The sequence below is a fragment of the Ovis canadensis genome, chromosome 9, assembly GCF_042477335.2.
Source record: "Ovis canadensis isolate MfBH-ARS-UI-01 breed Bighorn chromosome 9, ARS-UI_OviCan_v2, whole genome shotgun sequence".
NCBI lineage: Eukaryota > Metazoa > Chordata > Mammalia > Artiodactyla > Bovidae > Ovis > Ovis canadensis.
This window is the reverse complement of record NC_091253.1, coordinates 15,225,923-15,245,510: the sequence shown is the minus strand read 5'-3', so window position 1 is coordinate 15,245,510 and position 19,588 is coordinate 15,225,923. Positions and strand designations below refer to the sequence as shown.

At 39.6% G+C, this 19,588-nt stretch overlaps 1 protein-coding gene across 1 annotated transcript in view; it reads left to right on the top strand.

Annotated features, from left to right (window-relative positions):
• Nucleotides 1-19,588, top strand: part of ADGRB3 (adhesion G protein-coupled receptor B3) — an 898,087-nt gene that overhangs the window by 867,276 nt on the left and 11,223 nt on the right. The window contains exons 29-30 of the mRNA XM_069599501.1: nucleotides 8-651; nucleotides 11,043-11,078. Coding sequence (XP_069455602.1) covers nucleotides 8-651; nucleotides 11,043-11,078 — 680 coding nt within the window. The remainder of the gene's footprint in view (nucleotides 1-7; nucleotides 652-11,042; nucleotides 11,079-19,588) is intronic.

Sequence of the window (19,588 nt, the reverse complement as noted above, 5' to 3'; positions counted from 1 at the left end):
TTCACAGTTCTTCATAAGGATATTGGTCCCTGCAGAGCAGCAACAATAACAGGCACCCTCTCTAGGATTTCTCTGAATGATGATGAAGAAGAAAAAGGAACAAACACTGAAGCACTTAGCTATTCAACATTGCCTGGAAACGTCATTTCCAAAGTCATTATTCAGCAGCCCACAGGTCTACACATGCCCATGGGTATGAATGAGCTAGGCAATCAATGTTTGAAAAAAGAGAACAGTGAATTGCGGAGAACTGTGTACTTATGTACGGATGATAATTTGAGAGGGGCGGATATGGACATCGTCCATCCTCAAGAGAGAATGATGGAGAGTGACTATATTGTGATGCCCAGAAGTTCTGTAAATACCCAGCCATCAATGAAAGAAGAAAGCAAAATGAATATCGGCATAGAAACCCTGCCCCATGAAAGGTTATTGCACTACAAAGTGAATCCTGAATTCAACATGAATCCTCCTGTCATGGACCAGTTCAATATGAACTTAGAGCCACATCTCGCACCCCAGGAACATATGCAGAATTTGCCCTTTGAGCCTCGCACAGCTGTGAAGAACTTCATGGCCTCTGAGTTGGATGAAAATGCAGGATTATCAAGAAGTGAAACTGGATCAACAATATCGATGAGTTCTTTAGAAGTAAGCAATGGACCAAGTCTTCCCTTAATATTTGAAAGACAGATAGACTGATAGTCTGACTGATAGATTCATAGACTGATAGATAAATAAATAGATCAATAAATAGATCAATAAATAGATTGATAGATCAATAGAGAGACTGGTAGATAGACTGATTGATAGATGATAGATAGATAGCTAGCTAGATAAACTGAGTCATGGGACACTGCACTGGGGAGAAGTGCAACACCCTTAGCTTTAGCTTTTGCACTTTTGTATTGCTATGTTGGGATTAAAATTCTGTTTTTTTCCAGTAGAGCATGAGAATCCCCTTTCTCAAGACTACATTTTTTTAAAGAAACCCTCTTTATTTTAAAAACATACTTATATGTAATAATTTTTTCATAATGGGAACTAATAAGTGCATTCCTGAACAAACGGAAAACCCTCCTGATGTTTCTTGGGTACCAGAGGTCTTTGATGGTTAAAGTAGTTTCTGGATGACATTAGACTTTAACCAAGGTCTGGACTTTTTGTGTGATGGCAGCTCTTGAAATAACAAAATTGGAATGTCTCCATGAGGTCTACCATTACCCTCATTATAAACATATGATTACCATAGATTGATATCTCTCAGAATAAGTATTTTGCTTTTAGCTCTTGCAGAATTATGACCACTAAATGTTTTGGTCTTAAATTGTGAACTCTTGGGAGGCATGTAAATTAAGCAGGCCAAGAGTCAGGACTCTGAGGTCCAACCACATGACTTTTGCAATAAAGCAAGCCCCCCTCAGCTTCTTTCTTACCCACAAAGTGATGCAAAGAGTAGTCAATAGGTATCAATATCACTCATATTTTATAACAATTAATCAAGTAATATCTAAGTCAAATAAGACAACTCATGTATAATAGTCTTTGATAGATACCCTGTTACTGTTTTGTATGTGACTTTTATATTCTTTACCTTGAAATTTTTCTATAAACCCACTATTTATATGGGCTTCCCTGGTGGCTCAGTGGTAAAGAATACACCTGCAATGCAGGAGACATGAGTTTATTCCTTGGGTCAGAAAGATCTCCCGGAGAAGGAAATGGCAACCCGCTCCAGTATTCTTGCCTGGGAAGTACCACGAACAGAGGAGCCTGGTGGGCTGCAGTCCACAGTGTCACAAAAGAGTTGGTTATGACTTAGCAACTAAACAACAACGACACTACTGATATACTGCATATGTTCAGTATACAGTGCAATACATGCATTATTTTATATGCATTTCCAATTGTTTTAACATAACAAATTATTTCCCATTACATTATAGTTGGTTGCCTGCTCTTTCTATCAGATGTTTACTGATAATCTTAGGTTCTAGTGTTCAAAAGTGCCCAGAGCAAATTACCCTTCCCTTCTCCCCACAAAGCTGTGCCTTGTACTATGTCAAGATGAAAAGAGATCCTGAAAGTTTATACTAACTTGTGTGGTATAATTTTGAGGTTCTTCCCAACTGAGTTGAGGAAATTCTAGACCAAAATAGGCATGCAGACGAGATCTAGGATAAATCCCTAAATTCTAAATCAGTGTTAAACAAAATACAGTTTCTGAGGAAAAATCATTCCTTGGAACCATAGGCATAGGGGCGGTGAGTCCAAGTTGAGTCCTGAGTGGCTAGAGCTCCCTCAAGACAAAAATAGGCCATCATTCTGAACTAGTAGAAGGGCTACTGTGTCTGTCTCTAACTGGCATATCCCTGACAGTCGCAGGTCTGTGACAATAATGACCACGTAAACACAAACCACATAACATTTATTCAAAGTCAGAAAAGTTTCTCAAAGAATTTCAGTGATTATGAATATAAGAACATAACACCATAAATAATCATAATGACCGTATGAGGTTTTTCTACATAGAATGACTCTTTAAAATGTGCTAGAGGGGTTAGAATGGAAACATTACAATATTTTGCTTTTCCTAAAAATGTTTTATGTCTAAAAGCCTAAAACCCTTTCTGGGTTTGATATTGTATAGATTGTGTGTGCTTGAACAATAGACTGGATTTCCCAGTGCTGCTTTGTTCCATGGTAGTTTTTCCAAATCTCTGTATTAAATATAAGCATCATGTATAAGTACAATTCAGCCGAAAGCTCTGCATTTAAATGACTTAGAAATCACAAGACTTACATCTTGAAAAGGAAGAAAATTCAGGATTCAGAGTGAAAATTCAGTTTTTCATTTTCATTCTTTCGAAGAGTTTAATAGTCAGTAATTGCTTAGGGTGACCATTTTAGGAGGCAGCTGAATATATAGATGTGGGCATGAATAATAAAATTAGCATTTATATAGCATCTTTCATTAGCTGATCATCAAATCACCTTAAAATATGAATTAATTAATCTTCAAAACATCTCTGTACAATGCATAAGTTGTTCTAATCCTTGAAGTAAAGTCATTTGTTCAAGGTTACCGTGCAAGCGCACAGAGAGGCCAGGACCTGAATCTTTCTATCCTGACCAATTTTACACTGACTCAAAGAGACAGTCATGTGCCTGAATGTTAGCATGAGAGTCACTTTACAAAGTTCATTTAACCCAGGTCAGACACTTGGTCATATGGAATAATGACATGGAATGGATGAAGCGTAGATGTGTACAGCTAGCAGAGTTTGGGAACAGGACTGTGGCAATGAAGGTCCAGTCTGGTGTGATTTCCTCTGAGGACAGAGTGAGTGGTTAACTGCCACACTGTCTGTAGCCAACCGTCAGGGAAGATGATACTCTGACGCTAGAGGAGAAGCGGAAAGATGCCTAGAGCATCAACATGGAGCGTGGGGAGCAGTAGCGGCCAGGAGGTGTCTTGAGACCTGGAGAGTGTATGAAGACAGAAGGGAGCAGCCCTCCGACTGGCATGAGGCTGTGGCGCAGTCTGAGTCTTCCCAGAGTGAGAAAGAAGGGCCCAGCCTCAGGGGCCTCTTGCCTGGGAAGCTGGGGCAGCAGAGGACAGCCAGATGCCGCCGGAGCCTCTCAAGGGTGTCATGAAAAGATGTTCACAGTGATTCAGAAAGTTGCCTCCAGAGGAGTGGGTGGTCACAATTTGCTGAGGTGGGAAGTGGTGGGGGGAAGAAGGAGAAGAGGGTGAAAGCTACCAGTGCTGCCCAGAATACAGTGTTGCTGAGGAGAAGTGCAGGCGAGGATCAGCAAGAGGCAAAGGAGAGAAAACAAAGCCGAAGAGCGGGTGGAAGTGTTTATTCAAGTAAGCAGGAGGCACCAAAGCGAGAAGGCGGCTCCCCAAACCCAAGGCAGTGCCTGCAGAACAGGCTCGACCTCCAGGGGAGCCTGTGCAGCTAACCTCCAGTTATTCCATGCAGAAAGTTTCATAAATGCATCGAGTTGTGTTTTTGTTTTGTTTTGTTTTTGGCATAAAAGCACACCCAACTTCTCTCCCCTCTTAATACTTTCTGGTTTCTTTCTTTCACGAAATATGTTAGCTGCCATTTTCCAAACTGTATCCATTCCCAGAATGGACTTGTTAAGCAATTCTGAAAATTTTTAATTTCCACAATTACGGATTCATTGCAATATGCCCATGGTAGAATTTCTCATGATGGCTTCAGGCCTGGATATCATCTAGTTGCTTTTCTTAAAGCTAAGAAAGATGAGGTTATTATTAGGATTTAAGGAACAAAATGTGTCGAGTGAATGGTGTGTATATAGACAACTACAAGGCACTGTGAAGCAAGCGAGGAAAAGAAGGGTCTGTATTCTCAAGCCATGGAGGACTGTGAGATACAGTTTAAACCTTGGGTTGTGGCTCCATTTTTTTTTTTTAATTATAGATATATCAGTGTAAGAAGATAAGTCAGTATTTGTTTGGACTCATGGCACACTGCTCTTTACACTGTGTCTGGTAGCTGGTATATCTAAATAGGACATATTTCCTTCCTCAAAATTCTCAACTTGGGTGTGGCTCCAAGTCAAGAGACCCCCGTCCCCGTGGGTCTCTTGGGGGTTGATGCAGGCTTCTGGCTAGGTGAGAGGACTGGCCGCGAGGGAACACTGTGAGGCTGGAGGTTGGTTAGAAGAGGGAAGCCAAGGTGTTTCTCCTCCTCGCTCTGCTTTGGGCAGCACCTTGTATCTTTATCTGCAGTTCTGTGGTGCCTCCAGGCTTGGCTAGATGCCTCAGCCCCCGGGGTCAGGTCGCTGTGCCATCTCCCTTGTCCGTCCCTGTGGGAGGGGGGCACTAGCTGCTTCTCCTGTGAATCCCTGGGTTCCTCTGTGGCCCCTTATGTGGCTTCTCGGCTCCTCCATCGCTTGAATTCCTGTGAAATGCTTTGCTCCAGGGTAAGCACGTTAAGTGGTTTCTCTTATTCTCCTGACATATCTGGCCAAAGCTTTTCTCATAACTAAACAGAATTAGATAGTCAATCATACAATTGCTGTTTTGAACAAAGTTTTGCTGCTCCAGGTTTTCTGAGTATTCAGGTATAAATTTAGTGATGTATCTCAAAACATGCTCAGCCAAATCTCTCTCAGTTTATAAGTGCGTAAAAAGGGACAGCTTTCTGTGCTAACTTTTTATATGCCAGTTTTCCTCTGGACATGAATTCTGGAGATCTCAATATAATGGTTTTGAAAGGTAAAACATTTTAGCTATAATGTCAAATCATAGGTGCCTCACTTATGGCTGCAGTGAACATCAAATTGGATAATGTATGTGAAAAATCCTTTGAAAATTGTAAGGAGCACTTTAGATGTAAGGTTGTGTGATTATTATTTGATTACCATTATACCTTGAATATTGCTGCAGAAACTTGATTGCTATAATTAAGTCAATATTCAGGATACTAGACAAATATTATGGCCATGCTTGAGAACTAGAGACTCCCATCACTAACGGAAACAATTATAGAACTGACCATTGGGCAGAAGCACCTTTTTCTTATGTAACCTTTTTTTCCCACGTGTAGCTGTGGTGAAAGAAAGCCTTTTCCTTCTTCAGTGTTTTGTTTTTGCTTCTGGGTTAGGGGATTTTGTCTTTTATGCAGGCACACAAAATTAGGCAAGCAAAATTAGCTCTAATAAGTCATTTTTCAAAATGAATGATTCTCAAGTTTCATTTACTCAGATATTTTGAATGGATATGACATCAAAGCTTTTTCACTTGAGTGAGTTCATTGCTCAGTCTATAATGGAAACTTTTAATGGCAGTCATATTGGCATTTATTAGTCCATGGAATTTATTCCTCACTGTGAATCTTCTAGGATCTTGTCCAGCTTAATCTGCAAAGACACAGACAATGAAGTATTTCCTTTGAGAAATTATTTATCATTCTACAAGATTTCACTGTGCAGAGACACCTCTGCGCACATTCTATTCCCCTGAGTAGCCCCATACTGGTGGGCATTTTCTTACTCAGAATTCATCCTAAAGAATGTTCCCTTCTATTAGTGACAGGCCTGCACTCCTCTAAATGGTCTTGATCCACTTGGCTGTCAGCTGATCTATTCAAAATGGTTTCCTTTGTGTATATAGTCCGCCTGCTTATACAAAATCTCCTGGAGTCTTCCTTAGAAAAATAAAACCAAAAAAAACAAGTCACATTCTTTTGAATTTGTTTGGCTTCCATAATGAAGCTCCTTCAATCTTTCAGCAATAATTTTGTGTGTGTCTACTACTGTGCCAGGCCCTAGGCTAAGATGCTTGAGATATAAAAGTGGTCAAAACAGATGTGGATCCTGCCCCTTTGGTGAATAAACCCTATGGAAGAGATAGAAGGTGAACTGTTAACAAATGAATAATCTGAAAGTGTGCTGTGCTGGGCAACAACCGTGGAATGTGTGAGAGAGAGGCTTCTTTAGATGAGGAGCCCTGAGAAGGCTTCCAAACTCCATAGAGTGAAAAGTGAAGTTAAGAACGAACATGGTTTGTGAGGTGCTAAGGGATCAGGTGATGTTTCAAGAAAAAGAAACTGCAAGTGAAGAGGCTCTGAGGTAGGAAAGAGCTTGGAATGTTCTCATAGGGTTAGAAGACTTGTGAAGTGAGGGGCAAGCTTCTTATGGAGTTGGAGTAGGAAGAAGAGACCAGACTTTTTAGCCTTGTAAAAGAAGAGACGCAAATGAGACAGAGAGAAGCATTTGTCCTGGTCATTTATCTATCACTTTGATAGTGTGGAAGAGAGAGGATTAGGACCCCGTGGCAATGGGAGAAGTTGTAGAACAGAAAACGGAAGGACAGTTAGGAGACCACTGAGGTCATCCAGATGAGAGATAAGGATGTCTTTAACTATGCAAGAGAAGCAGAGGTGGAGAAGATTGGACAGATCAAGATGTGTTTTGAACATAGAACAGATGGGTCTGCTGGTGGATTTGATGTGCAGGATGAGAAGTAAGAAGGGGTAAAGAGTGATGCCAAAGAGTCTCACTCGACAAACCAGATATGCAACATTTCCTGTGATGGGAAGACATGGGAATAAAAGGTGTTTGCAACTTAAGAGATGGTATTTAAAACCATGGGAATGGATGAGTTCATCCAAAAGAGAATATGAGAAAAAAGACAGCTGTGCAGCTCACCATTTAGAAGGCAGGGCCATGAGAAAGAGCCAGCAGTGGAGACTTGGCTGAGCTGCAGTACATAAGAGGGAGGAAAAGAAAATAAATGGAAAAGCTGAGACAGATGAGTGCTTTAATGAGGAAGTGATTAACTCTCAAAAGCTTCTGAGAGTCCAGTAATATGAGGAGAGAAAAATAACCTTGGAAACTGACCAGATGGATCTCTTCTGAGACCTCAGTAAGAAGAATTTTAATGGAATATTGAGGACAGAATACAAGTTGGGATGAGTTCTAAGTGGGAAATTAAGAAAAGGAAAGAGCATAGAAGAAACATCATCTACTATGGCGAAAAGGATAATTTGTATCAAGTTATTTGGGAACTTGGGGCATAGAGAGAGGGGTATTTTTATCTTCATAAAATATGTTGGCACCATCCTGACTTTTCAGTCTCTGGGTTGGGAAGATTCCCTGGAGTAAGAAATAGGAACCCCCCCTCCCCCAGTATTCTTGCCTGGAAAATCCCATGGACAGAGGAGTTTGGCAGGCTACAGTCCATCTGGTTGCAAGGAATCAGACATGACTGTGTATGCCTGCAGCCACATCCTGACTTATTTTAAATTTATATGTAGCATTTCTTCAATTATCAACTTATCAGAAAAGGTGTTTTGACTTGATCACTTTTCTTCATTGATTCTTATCTTTTAAACATGTGACAGTTATTTCTAACCACTTTCCTACCTTATAATAACACTCAGAAAGCTCAGAGGTATATTTGAATAAGCATGTAAGGCAGTCACAGTTTCCACAGACTTCAGTGCTTTGAAAAACTCTTCCACACACTGCAAAACAGACTGAGAGATGGTGAGTGTTATCATGAGGAAGTGAAGAACAGAAGTTAACACTCTGGTCCTTCCATTCCATCACAGATTTTCCAATGCAAATACTTCCTTAAGATAAAATTGATTTTGCAATGGGAGACCCATCAAGGAGTGAAGTCTGCCACTGTGTTGTTGCCTCTTGGCTCATAAACTAGCCCATGTTAGAATCACTGTATCAGACTTTTTTCTCTTTTAAAATATAATTGACATGTAGCAGTTCATATGCTTGATTCTGCTTCAGGCTTGCAAAGCATCTCATTCTCCTGCTGTCATCCTGGGGATGACTGGATCCTGTAACGTTATTCTTGCTGAGTTCCAGGTAAAGTCAGCAAACTATCATATGAATCTTGGCTATGAACCTTGTACCATGGGGTAGTCACTGGGCAACAGTGGAGAAAAAACACAGGGTTTTGCGGTCAGAGAGCTGAGTGGGAATCCTAGCTCATGCGATTACTACCCTGGTGAAGCAGGCGAGTTATTTGAACTCTGGTCCTCAGTTTTCCTCATTCATAAACAGGGAAAATGCATAATTCCTTCCTAACCAACCCACAGGCCAGCTAGCATGTTCAAACGTGAAAGCACTTTATAAAAGGTTGAAACACTTGGTCAATATTACAGATATTTTATTACCCTTGGGCTCTAAAAATCTGCCACATTTTTTCAACTCTTGAATTTCAAGTCTTCACTGCTGAATTTTCCAGCCTACCTACCCCCTTCCCCCCAACTATCTTTTGAACTTATTTAATTGAAGTCTGCTTCACGTACTCATTTCTTAGCCTAATCCCTCAAAGTTGCTAGTTCTGTTATACCTTTACATTATAATGTGATTTTAATGAAATGAAACAGAGGGAAACTTACTTATGGATGTATATCCATTTTCTTTCCCGTATTTCACAGCCGCATAACCGGCACCTGCTCTCTCAGGGAGAGCCCCTCTCTGCTGCTCCTCTGGGTTCCCATCTTTTGTTGTTGGGCCTGAAATCTGGAGTTTACAGCAATATGTATCCATCCCATTTCTGGTTCTTAGGCAACACACCGTTGCATTCAGAAACAAGAGAGCAGCATATAGCTGTTAGGATCTTTGCAACAGAGAAGCCCTCAGCCCATGCAGTGGAAGGGCCTCTTTGCTGGATAATTGAACCTTTTCCATCAGGTCTCACTATTTAATTTTTAAATGAAACCCAAAGCGTGTGACTAATATTCTGTAGTAATTGCTTAACACTAAGTGTTTCCATGCTTGAATTTTGCTGTATTAGGAAAGAAATTTGCTTAATGTACAGTTGCAAAAGTGTCCTGGTGAGTCACGGTACTGAGAAGGCAGAGCGCCCAAGAACAGGAGGGATGCCCTGACCTTTGGTCTAACTTCTCAGAGCAAAGGGGATGAAGGGCGCTGCGGCCTGGCTCATACATCACGGGCAGCTGAAACAGTGGCGGGGGTTGGCCAAGGAAGCCTGGGTTACACGGCTTCCGCCACACACCTCTCCTTCCAGAATGCTCCCAGAACTGGGACACAGAGCAGAGCTGGGTCAGCAGGGTGACTTTCCTTTGAATAAAGCAGTTCCTTCTCTGCCTCTCTTTGACTGTACTAAAGGATGTGATACTCAATCTTAAGCAGCTCACCAAAATTAAATTATTTCAGAAGTTTTAAACCTTTTTTTTTTTTTTAACATAATCTTTCTTTGGTTACATCACCTTCTGTTTACTGCAACATGCTTTGGAAAGTTGGTTATCAGGGAATGTTCAGGGTGTATAGGGACAATTTTAACTCTGGCTGCAGAAATTTAGTCATGTTTTCCAAAGAACTGCATTAGTTCCTTTCTTTCTCTCTTAATATTCAACAGTTACAGGAATCTCTCCCTTATCTTGGACATGACTCCCTCAGGTTATTGAATTTCACACTATAGCTATTAGGATAGGAGAAGAGGAAAGAAAAAAAAAAAAGAAATTTTATACTGCCTGGATAGTTCATCTTTTTAATATTTATTAATTTCCTCTGTTTTTCATTCCTACTTTCGCAAACAAACAAAAAAAGCCTGTATTGGAAACTTTTGAGCTCCAGTAATTTGGTGAACATTTTCTATATTTATCAGATAGCTCCTTCTATACCTAATAATTCTAAGAATTCAGTGACTGCTTTAGAGAAGATGTTAAGAATACCTGCCCTATACTAATATTAAATAATCACATTAATTTCATTTTAACCATGTTTCCTGATTTTATCAAGACATTTATCTGTAACTAGATTCAGGAAGTGTTTAACAGATTCTGAGGCATAGTGAGGTATTTGTGTCTACACCTGTGTTCTATGGGGGTGTAGACTGTTTGTTACTTGTTTTATTGTGCTGTGCTTAGTTGTTCAGTCGTGTACAACTCTTTGCAACCCCACAGACTGCATCCTGTCAAGTTCCTCTGTGGGGATTCTGCAGGCAAGAAAAATAAGAGCAAATACTTTCATGCCTAGCTCTGAGAAAGATTGTGCTGTCAAGGAAGATTACCAAATATGGAGAAATTTGTGGATGAGACCTATAGAGAATTTTGGCATGTAGACAGAAGGTTAGGTAGAATTTGGTAGAAATGAAGGTTGGGGGGAATGATGGCTGGAAAGTGTTGAGATGACTGGATGCTTTTCCTCCACAGCTTTGAATCCTTTGTGTCTGTAAAGTAGTTTTGCTATAGTAGGCCTCAAGTTTCCTTCAAGATTGAACTTTCTAAGTGAATTTTCCCTTAAAAATTTCTCTGTATTGAAAAAAAATTAGACTTGAGGCCAAGATAAGAAATATATTATACATTTCTATTCTTCAATTTTAAAGGAAATCCAAAGTGAAAATGGAATAATGTGGATGGCATAGATTGAGATCATAAAAATGTTGAGATTCTTTTGTGAAGGAAATGTTTATATCACAAAGAAACAGGATTATCTTATTGAAAATAATCATTTTTATTTTAATACTAAATATACTTTTTTGGTTTTTCTTCTTTTTAAAAACTATCTAACAGAGAAGAAAATCACGATATTCAGACCTTGACTTTGAGGTAAGTAAGAATTATTTTTGTTTTCATTTTAATTACTTGAATTTGAAATTGGTGTAGAATTACTTAAGCATATCACTCTGTGCAGCTATGTAAGAGTTCTACATTTTTTAATTAAAATGAGAAGTCCAATGTTTTTCATTAAAATCCATAATGTATAACTAGTTTTAGGGAAAAAAATGTAAGTTCTGATTGCTTTAAATGTGTGCTGAGTCTAAGATATTACATACAATTAAAGATTCCATTTCATAATGCTAAGACACGTGGGCTATTTATGGTGAGAGCTGAATCTGGTCAATTTGTTTAAATCTCTCAGTTTGTTGGGAAGCAGGCATTTTAGCTTCTTGATATTCTAAATATTTTTCATATTTAAAATGGTCATGTTTCTTCCACTTCAGTGATGATGTGAAGAGCACCTGTGAGGGGTCTTTGGCTCGGTAGCTAGGTTTCCTTGGGACTGACTTGCCAGACTCAGGCTCCCTGTGGTACATTACAGACTCGTTTTTCCAATAGCAAGTGTTGTTTCAACGTGCTCCTCTGTTTGGTAAATGCTTTTTCACAGATATAAACAAGATGAAGATGTTCATTTTCCAATTTGCATTGAATTTATATTGATGCTGTAATATTGATGCTAGAAATTACTGAAATCATACCATTTGAGCAGCTTGTGCTAAGCACAAAATTAATGATGTTTGAGCATCACATAAAATGCACTTATGCATCTTGGTAATTGGATATGATTCATAGCCTGCTGACATAATTGGATATAAAGCATTATCAATTTTTCCAGCATATTTGTACTGTTGTGATGCCTACATAGAACCTCATACTCTTAGCTGATATCCTAAAATTTTAGAAGCCTCCCAGAACATGGAAATTCATAATTCAATCATTTCATTTATGTAGATGACTATTGTAACCCCGCAATGCATATCAAGTATCAAAAGGGAGACAGTAGTTTCTGTTTACTACAGTGGTGAGCAAGCCCAGAATTTACCTTGAATGGAGTCTAAGAAGAACTGGATTTTTTAAAGACATATTTTAGTAGAATTTGTATAAGATACAAGATAGTGATGGTGAGTCTGACTTCAATGATGATATGGCAAATTTTAGTAATGATGTGGCTCAATTGCATCAATATTAAACTGGCACAGGATGGATATTTCTTTATAGCCTAAATTTTTAAGATGAAAGTATCAAGACTGTAAACTCAAAGAGAAAATAAGCAAAACTCTTCACTTTTAGATTCTTTAGTACCTTTTAAGGAACAGATATTTTAGGGTTTTTTCCTATTAATTCTTCAGGTAACCAAAAGAGAGGACCATCCTGTATATGTTCCTGATGTATGTATGTGTGTGTATATATTTATATATGTGTGTGTGTGTGTGTGTGTGTGTGTGTCTGCATATATAGATATTCCTGAAAGCAGTTAGTTGTTGTGTTAGTAGGGAAGGGAAGAAGTGAGATTATCCCACTAGGCATCACTGATAAAATATAGTAAAAATCTAGATCTAAAAAAGCCTTAGTGTAACCAACTAAAGTTATGTAATTGGCAGCACTGAAAAGAAATCTATGTCCTTTGGAAAATTAGAAAAACTGTTCTTCTTTTTTTAAATTTTCTCTGTGGCAACTGGTAACAGACTCCTTAAGCTGATCTTTCTTCCTGTGCTTTGGATTCCAACATATAACCAGGTTATTATCAAAACATCTGCTGATAACAAAAAGATAACAAAGTTGCAGCACTGCAACTCTGGATATTTTCCTGTGCTCTTTAATTACTTTGGTTCTTGCATGACTTCTGTTGGTGTCAAGTTGTGCCAGAAAATGTCTTTGATGTATGATTTGAATGGTTTAATACTACTCCCCTTAGTATATGTGCAACTACAGTTATATAACAGATGTTTCATGGACTGTGTCCAGAGAAATTATTGCTGCATTTAAATGCTGATGAATTTTAATACAATCTATCTGTTCTCTATGGATAGTCCTTGAGGAGGAGTCCAAGTTGTCTCCTCCCTGTTTTAATTCAGGCTGGATAAATTAAACATGTTGATGTCAAACTTTCTGATAACGCCCACCTGCGCCTGCTAGTTTTCCCACACAATGGCCAACTCAGACATTTAAACCACTGCCTGACAAACTTTGCCTCCTGGATGCCTAAAAGCATCTTCCCTTCAGGTGAAGGCCTCACTCACTCCCCAGAATCCACACATGATAACAACATTCTCTTAATTCACATATCCAAAAAACCCTGTGGGTAAGTATCATACATGGGAGGAGCCGTTTCACAGTGCTGATGTCCAAGACAGCATTGAGCAAAGAACACGGCAAGTTAACTTGTCATAAAACTGTAGAATATAGATTCTTACTTTCTGGAAAGTATCCAGAAATTGCTGTAGTATTGACCTTATGTTTTGTGACCAAACAGTCTATTAAATTTGTATTCCCAACTCTAAGCAGAGAGGTGGTACAATACATATGTAACCCTCCAGTAAGTGTTTGCACGTGAGTGATGAAAACTTGAATTTTTAATGTGATCCACTTTAATAAAACATGGTCAAACACTACATCTGAGTTGGAGCAGAGAGCAGTATAGAAAATGGACCACAATGGAGGCAACACCTCAAAGATAGCCACATTAGACTTCAAAGATATCCACGTCATATATAATTCAAGGAACTAGTACTGTCAGATAGAAATCCCCAGAGGGCGAAAAAGCAGGGAGGTTGCCCTTGCATGTTTAGTGAGCAAGAAGCACGTCAAAATTCAGTGTAACCTGGAGCGTATGGAAGACAAGAACAGACAAGAGGAGGCAATTTATAAACCATCTAGTGAAGGGCTTGTATACCTTAGGAACAATTTTTACCGAATTCATTACCAAAAGTCCCTGAGTTTTTTCTGTTGTATTTTGTTTTGTTTAATTTTAATGAGGATTTTTTTTAGCTCTGATCTGGGCTATGGAAAGATGAATATGGCAGTAATAGGGAGGAGAGATGGTAGTGTGGTGAGGGAGGAAGTTGAAATATAAACTAGGAAAGAAGAAATGAGCATCCACCTCCTAGAGGTGGTAGGAAAGCAGAAGTGAGGCTGCTCGGTCATGCGCTACCCTTTGTGACCCCATGGACTGTGGCCCACCAGGCTCCTCCATCCATGGGATTTTCCAGGCAAGGGTACTGGAGTGGGCTGCCATTTCCTTCTCCAGGAGGTCTTCCCAACCCGGGGATTGAACCCGAGTCTCCCACATTGGAGGCAGATGCTTTACCCTCTGAGCCACCAGGGAAGCCCAGGAGGGCAGAGGTGGTAGGATAAAAGGACACTGAAGAGTCAAGGTCAAAGGGCAGTGAAGCCAAAGAAAGACAGCTCTGCAGGTCTGAGCCTGAGCTTCTGCTAGTAGCACAAACAGATCCAGGGAAGCCAAGGAGACATCTAGCTAGGATGAATTGTATTTTAATACTCGGGGGATTAAGGCGCCTCATATTATGTGAAACTAAAAATATTTGGCAGGTGGTTTAAACTGTCTGTCTTGGAATGATGACAAAGCTCAAAGAATTCTTAAGAATACAATTACAAACTCCCTTCCTGAAACTGTAATATATATATTTATCATTTCCATGTTAAAAATACATAGAGAGAGGTGTCTTTTTTGTATCTTCTCTTGCAAAAATGTGGGGATAAACCTTGTCACATTCTTCTATGGGAACCATGCAGCCTCTTAAACACACCTTTGAAGTTCCTGGTGAGTCCCCACACCCAGTCAATCCACGCTTCTCCCACTTGGCAGAGGGCACAAGACAGCACAGACCCTGGGGTGATTGTGACCTGTCTTGGTGGGCACTTGATTTTATTGGAAGATTTGGGGGAATATAGTCAAGTAAGATAAAATATTATTTTATACTAATTTTGTATTATTTATGAATGCAGCTAAGCTGTGATATAAAAGAAAATATTTATATTAATTTCTAAATTGAAAGCATATGATTTCTTAGAAATGTCTTATTCACAAAAGACCCCTTCATGCTTTGACCCAACCCCTAGCCATGTGTGCCTTCTGTTATACAATCAGTATATTTTGGGAGGAAAAGTTTGTACACTGAAAACTTGGCTATATGCTTCTCTTCTAGCTTACTAAATTCAAACTACTGTTGCAAAATTATTTATCTGTAACCAAGTATACTCTGAGTGATAGCAACTGTCACTCAGATATATTGGTATGCATGTATATATATATTGGAGAAGGAAATGGCAACCCACTCCAGTGTTCTTGCCTGGAGAATCCCAGGGATGGGGGAGCCTGGTGGGCTGTCGTCTCTGGGGTTGCACAGAGTCGGACACGACTGAAGCAACTTAGCAGCAGCAGCATATATATATATATATGTATGTATGCATGCATATATATATGTGTGTGTGTGTATATATACACACACCTCTTTCATTTTTTTGTCTGGTTTCTTTTAAGCCCTGGGTACATATTTATTCAAATAGAAACATATTTGACACTGTAATGCCAGGCATTTCAAGGGTCAACAGATTCTGTCTTATGGGTACACTGGGACTCTGACCGAAGAAAGGTACCTAAGTCATCCCCTTCCCACAATATGACTTTGAGAATCAAGTTTAATTCCTGTGGTATGTGTTGTTTCCTTCACATGAGTTTTAACACCACTGCAGACTAGTATTCAACAGCCCACCCTGAATTAACGGCAACCCACTCCAGTACTCTTGCCTGGAGAATCCTGTGGACAGAGGAGCCTGGAGGGCTGCTGTCCATGGGGTCACACAGCGTCAGACACAACTGAAGTGACTTTGCATGCATGCATGCATTGGAGAGGGAAATGGCAACCCACTCCAGTGTTCTTGCCTGGAGAATCCCAGGGACGGGGGAGCCTGGTAGGCTGCCGTCTATGGGGTCGCACAGAGTCGGATATGACTGAAGCGACTTAGCAGCAGCCACAGCAGCAGCAGCAGCTGAATTAAAGGCTCACATGCAAAGCAGCAAGAAGAAGAAAAATAACCCTAATTTTATACTAATTATATGGACAATGGCAGAAGAGCTCTATAAGGCCAAGTGGTGTCTAATTCCTAACAGCACACAATTTACCAGCCCCATAGTCTAAAGTTTATAGTTGGGAGATTCTCCAACTTTTTCTAATCATTTCCTTCCATTTCTAAAAAATTAATATATGCAGTGGTAATACCTAATCTGTAATTCAAACTTAAAGAGATTCCAACTCTATAATTCTAGACTCTGAATTTGGAAGAGAAAACCTTCAAACAGGAGAGAAGGCGAGGTTTGTGATGGCCTTCTGTGTCTGTCTACCTATGTATCTATGACACCTCATTCATTTAATTTATTCCGTACCTGTCTGTGGAGCACCAGTGGAATGCCAAGCACTGTGCTGGGTGTCAGGGATTCAAAGTTACTGCCCACAAGATGTTCAGAGAACAAGATGAGGAGAATAGCCTTCAAGCCAAAATTGCAGTGCTTGCTGAGACCATTGCAGGGTGATTGATATTCACAGAGTTCATGAGCTCTCAACAGAAGCCCTCTCATCCACCCTCAATTTTTTAATCTCTTTTTCATCTGAAAAATGAGATGGCATCATCACAAACTTGGATAGTCTGATAAAGGATGCTCCCTGAATCCATGGGGTCCACCTAACACAGCAGCATGCAGAGAGAATTCACTTGGATTCAGAATGGATTCAGCTTCCCACCACCTGTGTGAGCTGCAAGCTTTACTGACCTCTCAAGTTAAATCTCCTAATCAGTCAAGTGAGATAATGACCACTACCTCCCAGTGTTATTGTGAGGATTAGGAAAGATAATAACAGCTACCTTTTCTTAAGTGGCTCTTATCTGTGTGCTCCAGTGATAAGTGATTTAGAACCCTTTTTAAATCTTCAAAGCAATCTTACAAGGTTATTCTGACAACTGAAACTCTAGCTAAAGGAGATTTGAGTTTTTTGTCTCTTACCATACAACTGGAAAGCCATGGAACTAAGACCCAAATCCAAGCTTGTCCAGATCTAAAACTACTAGCTTTGACAAGCATTTAATCAAGGAGACCACCTGGAATATAGTAGGACCTCAAGACATGAAGTTTATTTGCATCCTAATTTTTCTCAAATATCTGAAATTTCATGAAAGTGCTTGACAGCATATCAGTTCCCCCCTAATTTCAAAATTAAAAGGCCACAAAGACTATCTTCCTTGAGTTACAAAGATATAAATGAAGGATAAAAGTCCTATTAAAAAAGCTATTTGGCAGACACTACATTTGTGCAGTTAGGTGGCTGGTCCTTTTAGAATGGGATAGCAGCACAGCTTTGAAAAAAAGGCATAGTGATAATAATCTAAGTGAAGGTGAGCTTTGTCTAGTAGCTGTCTTTATTGCAAAAGATGCCTGTAATATCTGACAGGCATTATAACTAAAGGAACTGATTTTTATGTGGTGTTGCCAATTAGAATGTATTTGACTATTTAAATACTCCACTTATTTAAGTTGCAGTTTTGTCACAGAAATCAATTTCTTTGCAACACAAGATGTTTGGTTCACAAAAGAATGAAAAAGGTAAATGGATAAACCGTAAGGTCAGTAAAAGTCCAGAAAGAAAAAACCAAAAAACCCCAAGAACAACAACAGCAAAAAAGCCAAATTCAGAAAGAGCCATCAAAATGGATCAGTAAGATTTATAAGTATGAAACTCTCTCATTAGGTAATTAAAATCATCAAAGCTGTAACTGCTTCAAATAATTAAATATTTAGGCAGACGAATAAGGCGAATCCCGTATCACCTGTGACAGCTAAAACTGCAGCTTAAGTTTTTATCCCAGAACATCACTGGGTTAGACACTGCCCAGTATTTACTGTGATGCTGGCTTTACTGTCAATGGATCTTTCCCCACTAAAAAAGCGAAAAGACGTACTTGAGCCTTTGAACAAGACAATCATGCCTGGAAGGTCACACTGAGACTGAGACTGATACATGAGCTGTCCCTTGGCAACCGTAATGTGGTACCAGCAGGCCATCACTGCTGTGGTGATTTCAGGCTGTGACAAGGTGGCAGTTTCAAACGAGGCTGATCTGGCTTGAGGATGTTTTTGCAGTTATCTTTCTAGGTAGGAAGGGGCCCAGATTTCAGCATCTAAATTTTTCATTTGATTTTATATTCATTTCAGGGCCCTTGAGCTTTATTGTTCAGAGTAGCTTTTATGAGCTTCTGGAGAACATCATAAACTTTGGTTACATCAGATTGGTGCCCACCATATACGTAAGAATGTCATAACAATCCAACTCTTCAAAATCCACCCGATTCAGAAAAAGGTGCTCCTCATTCCATCAGAGCATATGATTTAAAAACGCCTATCAGTATCCTTATTTCCATGGAATATATTTGATGCTTGGCTTTATTAAACGGATGCTTTATCCGTTACAGACATCTGGTTGCAAGAGACAGAGTGACTGACTGATAGACAAAAGAGAAATGTGTTGGAAGGATACCTAAAAATTCACCTCTTGGCAGGGGATGGTCATGACCTTGATTGACAGTTTCCCAAAACAAAGTCAGACCCCTCTCATGAGATAAAACATGAGTGGAAAGAGACAGCCCAGACCAACTCAGCACAGGGCCACCTCAGAGCCGGCAAGTGGTACCAATAACATCAACCATCTTAGAAGAGAATGAGTCCTCTTTGGAAAGGAATGATCTCCCTGAGGAAAGGGGATTGGGGCATAAGATTAAAAATTGCAGTAGGAATTCTCTTTTATAAAACAGGAGAAAAAAAAACCAAAATGCAGGAATAACTGATTTGAGAATTTGCAACCTAAAAATGAATATGTAGGACTTCCCTGCCCATCCAGTGGTTAAGACTCCATGCGTCCAGTGCAGGGGATGTGGCTTCAATCCCTGGTCAGGAAACTAAGATACCACGTGCCATGTAGCATGGCCAAATGAAAAAAAAAATTAATATGTAAATATTTTGGAATCTGAGTCACTTGGATTTCTCTTAGCAAATTCCCCAATCACTTACTCCTATAACAGCATGTCTTGTTTTTCCTCACCACAGTCTAATTAAACTATGTGATTGAAGTGTGTCCCCCATTATAGTGCAAGCTATAAAAGGGCAGCGACTCTACCAGATTTTGCACAGTATTGTTACTTCAGTGTCTAGCTCAATATGTGATGTCATGAATATGTATTAGCTGACAGAATGAAATCTCTTTAGAGAAATGTCGGTACTATGACATCACTCCTACTGCACCCTAACACAAAATAACTATGTGATAAGATTCATTATCATGAAAAGCACTATATGGTAGTTCATGCCGAAGTCAATATACTGACAACTGTAGGGCTTTTTTGTTTGTTTGTTTTAAAGCACTCATTGTGACTCAGACCCATAATTTAGACAATGTCTTAGGACCAGCTGCTGCCTGGGAATATTTACCTCCCTCAGGATAGAATGTACAGCGTTGTTTGCCAGCTACTTGGTCCTCAGAATCCCTCCATTG